This window comes from Zeus faber (genome assembly GCF_960531495.2).
Source record: "Zeus faber genome assembly, chromosome: 1".
NCBI lineage: Eukaryota > Metazoa > Chordata > Actinopteri > Zeiformes > Zeidae > Zeus > Zeus faber.
In genome coordinates this window covers 4,149,425-4,151,924 of record NC_137193.1, presented here as the reverse complement: position 1 = coordinate 4,151,924, position 2,500 = coordinate 4,149,425, and the positions used below count along the sequence as shown (strand labels likewise).

The following is a 2,500-nucleotide window of genomic DNA, read 5'->3' as shown; positions in this document are numbered from 1 at the left end:
TGGTTGAAGGTGGAAGTTTTGTTCTCCTATGTTAAGGTGGAGGTTTCGCTCTCCTGCTTTAAGGCGGAGGTTTGGTTCCTCTATCGTAAGGTGGAGGTTTTTCTCTCCTGGTTTAAGGCTGAGGTTTGGTTCCTCTATCGCAAGGTGGAGGTTTGCCTCTCCTGGTTTAAAGGTGGAGGTTTGGTTCCCATGGTCTATAGTTGGTTCTCCTATTCCTATCTTAAGATGGAGGTTTGGTTCTCCTGGTTTAAGGTGGAGGTTTGGTTCCTCTATCGTAAGGGGGAGGATTGGCTCTTCTGGTTTAAGGTGGAGGTTCTGTTCTCCTATGTTGAGTTTGAGGCTTTCCTCTCCTGGTCTAAGCTTTGGTCCCATGGTCTATGGTGGAGGTTTTTGTTCTCCCACTCCTATCTTAAGGAAGAGGTTTGATTCTCCTCACTTCAGGTGGAGGTTTGGTTCTTCAAGTCTATGGTGGAGCTTCTGGTTCTCCTTTCGTAAGATGGAGGTTTGGTTCTTCTAGTTTACGGTGGATTCTGCTTTCAGATCGTAAGGTGGAGGTTGGGGTCTTATAGTTTTAGGTGGAGGTTTAGGGTGGAATTTTTGGGTCTCCCATCTCAAGGTGGAGGTTGGGTTCTCCTGGTGTTAGGTGGAGGTTTAGGTTGAATTTGTTTGGTTGCCCTGTTTTAAGGTGGAGGTTTGGTTCTCCTTTCGTAGAGCGGGAGTTTGGTGCTCCTATCTAAAGGTGGAGGTTTGGTTCTCCTGGTTCAAGGTGGAGGTTTAGGGTGGAGGTGTACTCGGTCCCCACCAAGGAGAGCCAGCAGGGCAGATCCGGTTCAGACAGGACCCGACGTGGGCCAGGACCAGGTCCAGATCCTCCACGGAGTAGAAGCGCAGGCTCCACTGGCCGCGGTCGTACTCCACCAGTACCTGCAGAGGGCGCCAGACACACCACCCCTGACATTTGGATACAACTACACCTCTACTCTACCTCTACGTCGACTCTACCTTTACTTCACCTACCTCTACTACACGTCTACACTACCTTTACTGCACCTCTACTACACCTCTACTCTACCTTTACTTTACCTACCTCTACTACACCTCTACTGTACCTCTACTACACCTCTACAAGACCCATACCTCGGCTCTACCTTTACTTTGCCTTCCTCTAACTACACCTCTGTTCTACCTCTACTACACCTCTACTCTACCTCTACCTCGACTCTACCTTTACTCTACCTACCTCTACTACACCTCTACTCTACCTCTACTTCACATCTGCTCTACTCTACCTCTACTATACCTCTACCCTACTTCTACTACAACTCCACTCTACTTCGCCTACACCTCTACTCTACTGTACCTCTACTATACTTCTACTACACCTCTACTCTACTCTACCTTTACTTCACCTCTGCTCTATTCTATCTCTACTATACCTCTACCCTACTTCTACTACAACTCTACTCTATTTCTACCACACCTCTACTCTACTCTGGGGGGGATGGGGGATGGTAGCTCAGGAGGTAGAGCTGGTGGTCTAGTGATGTAAAGGTTGCTGGTTGGATCCCAGGCTCCTCCTGCTAGCATGCTGTAGTGTCCTTGAGCAAGACACTTAACCCCTCATTGCTCCTGATGGCTGCGTCCGTCGCTCTTTGAATGATTGTAAGTGGCTTTGGATAAAAGCATCTGATCAATGAAATGTAATGTAATGTAATGTAATGTACTCTACTTTACTACACCTCTACTCTACTCCACCCCTACTACACCTCTACTCTACTCTTCTTCTACTACACCTCTACTCTGCCTCTGCTAAACCTCTATCTCTACTCTACCTAACCTTTACTTGACCTCCATCTACAATAACTCTACTCCAACTCTACTCTACCTTTACCCCCCTCTACTCTACTCTTCCTGTACTATAGGGCTGTTCCATTATGGCAAAAATCATCATCAGGATCATTGAAGACGATGACTCATAGAGTTTGGAAACATCCTTCATTGATTGAACTTAAAAAAAACTGATTTTGACACAAAGGGACGACTTCACTGAAGGGTTTTCGCGGCTGCGGTGGCAGCTACCTGCACTGCCACGCCGGTGGGTCTCGGTTTGCACATATCAAAATGAGGTACTATTCATACATTTGGTGCAAATGAGCCTCATCGCAAAAAGCCTCAGGTTCACAAACATCGGCGCTAACATCCACACACAGTTAGAATGAAATTATTATGGTCTGCAGAGACCTGGTGGTAGCTGAAGCGCATTTATAAGAGGTGCCACGCCCAGACTTTCCAGTGATCTGTAAAAAACATTTTGACATTATTGTTATAATCATTATTATGTCACAGCGTCTGTAGGTAGTTACGAACGTTGACCAAACGGCTCCATGATTCCTATTAAACTCAAAAGAAATCGAAAAAAACAACTAAAAGTCAGAGGCCGTAGCGATAAAGGGTCAAAGCTGGCATTGAACCACAGATGGCATCGAACCTGCAGAACCAT

At 46.4% G+C, this 2,500-nt stretch overlaps 1 protein-coding gene across 1 annotated transcript in view; it reads right to left on the bottom strand.

The window, feature by feature from the left end:
• carmil1 (capping protein regulator and myosin 1 linker 1) overlaps positions 1–2,500 on the bottom strand; it is a 45,161-nt gene that overhangs the window by 35,189 nt on the left and 7,472 nt on the right. The window contains exon 5 of the mRNA XM_080016443.1: positions 803–924. Coding sequence (XP_079872569.1) covers positions 803–924 — 122 coding nt within the window. The remainder of the gene's footprint in view (positions 1–802; positions 925–2,500) is intronic.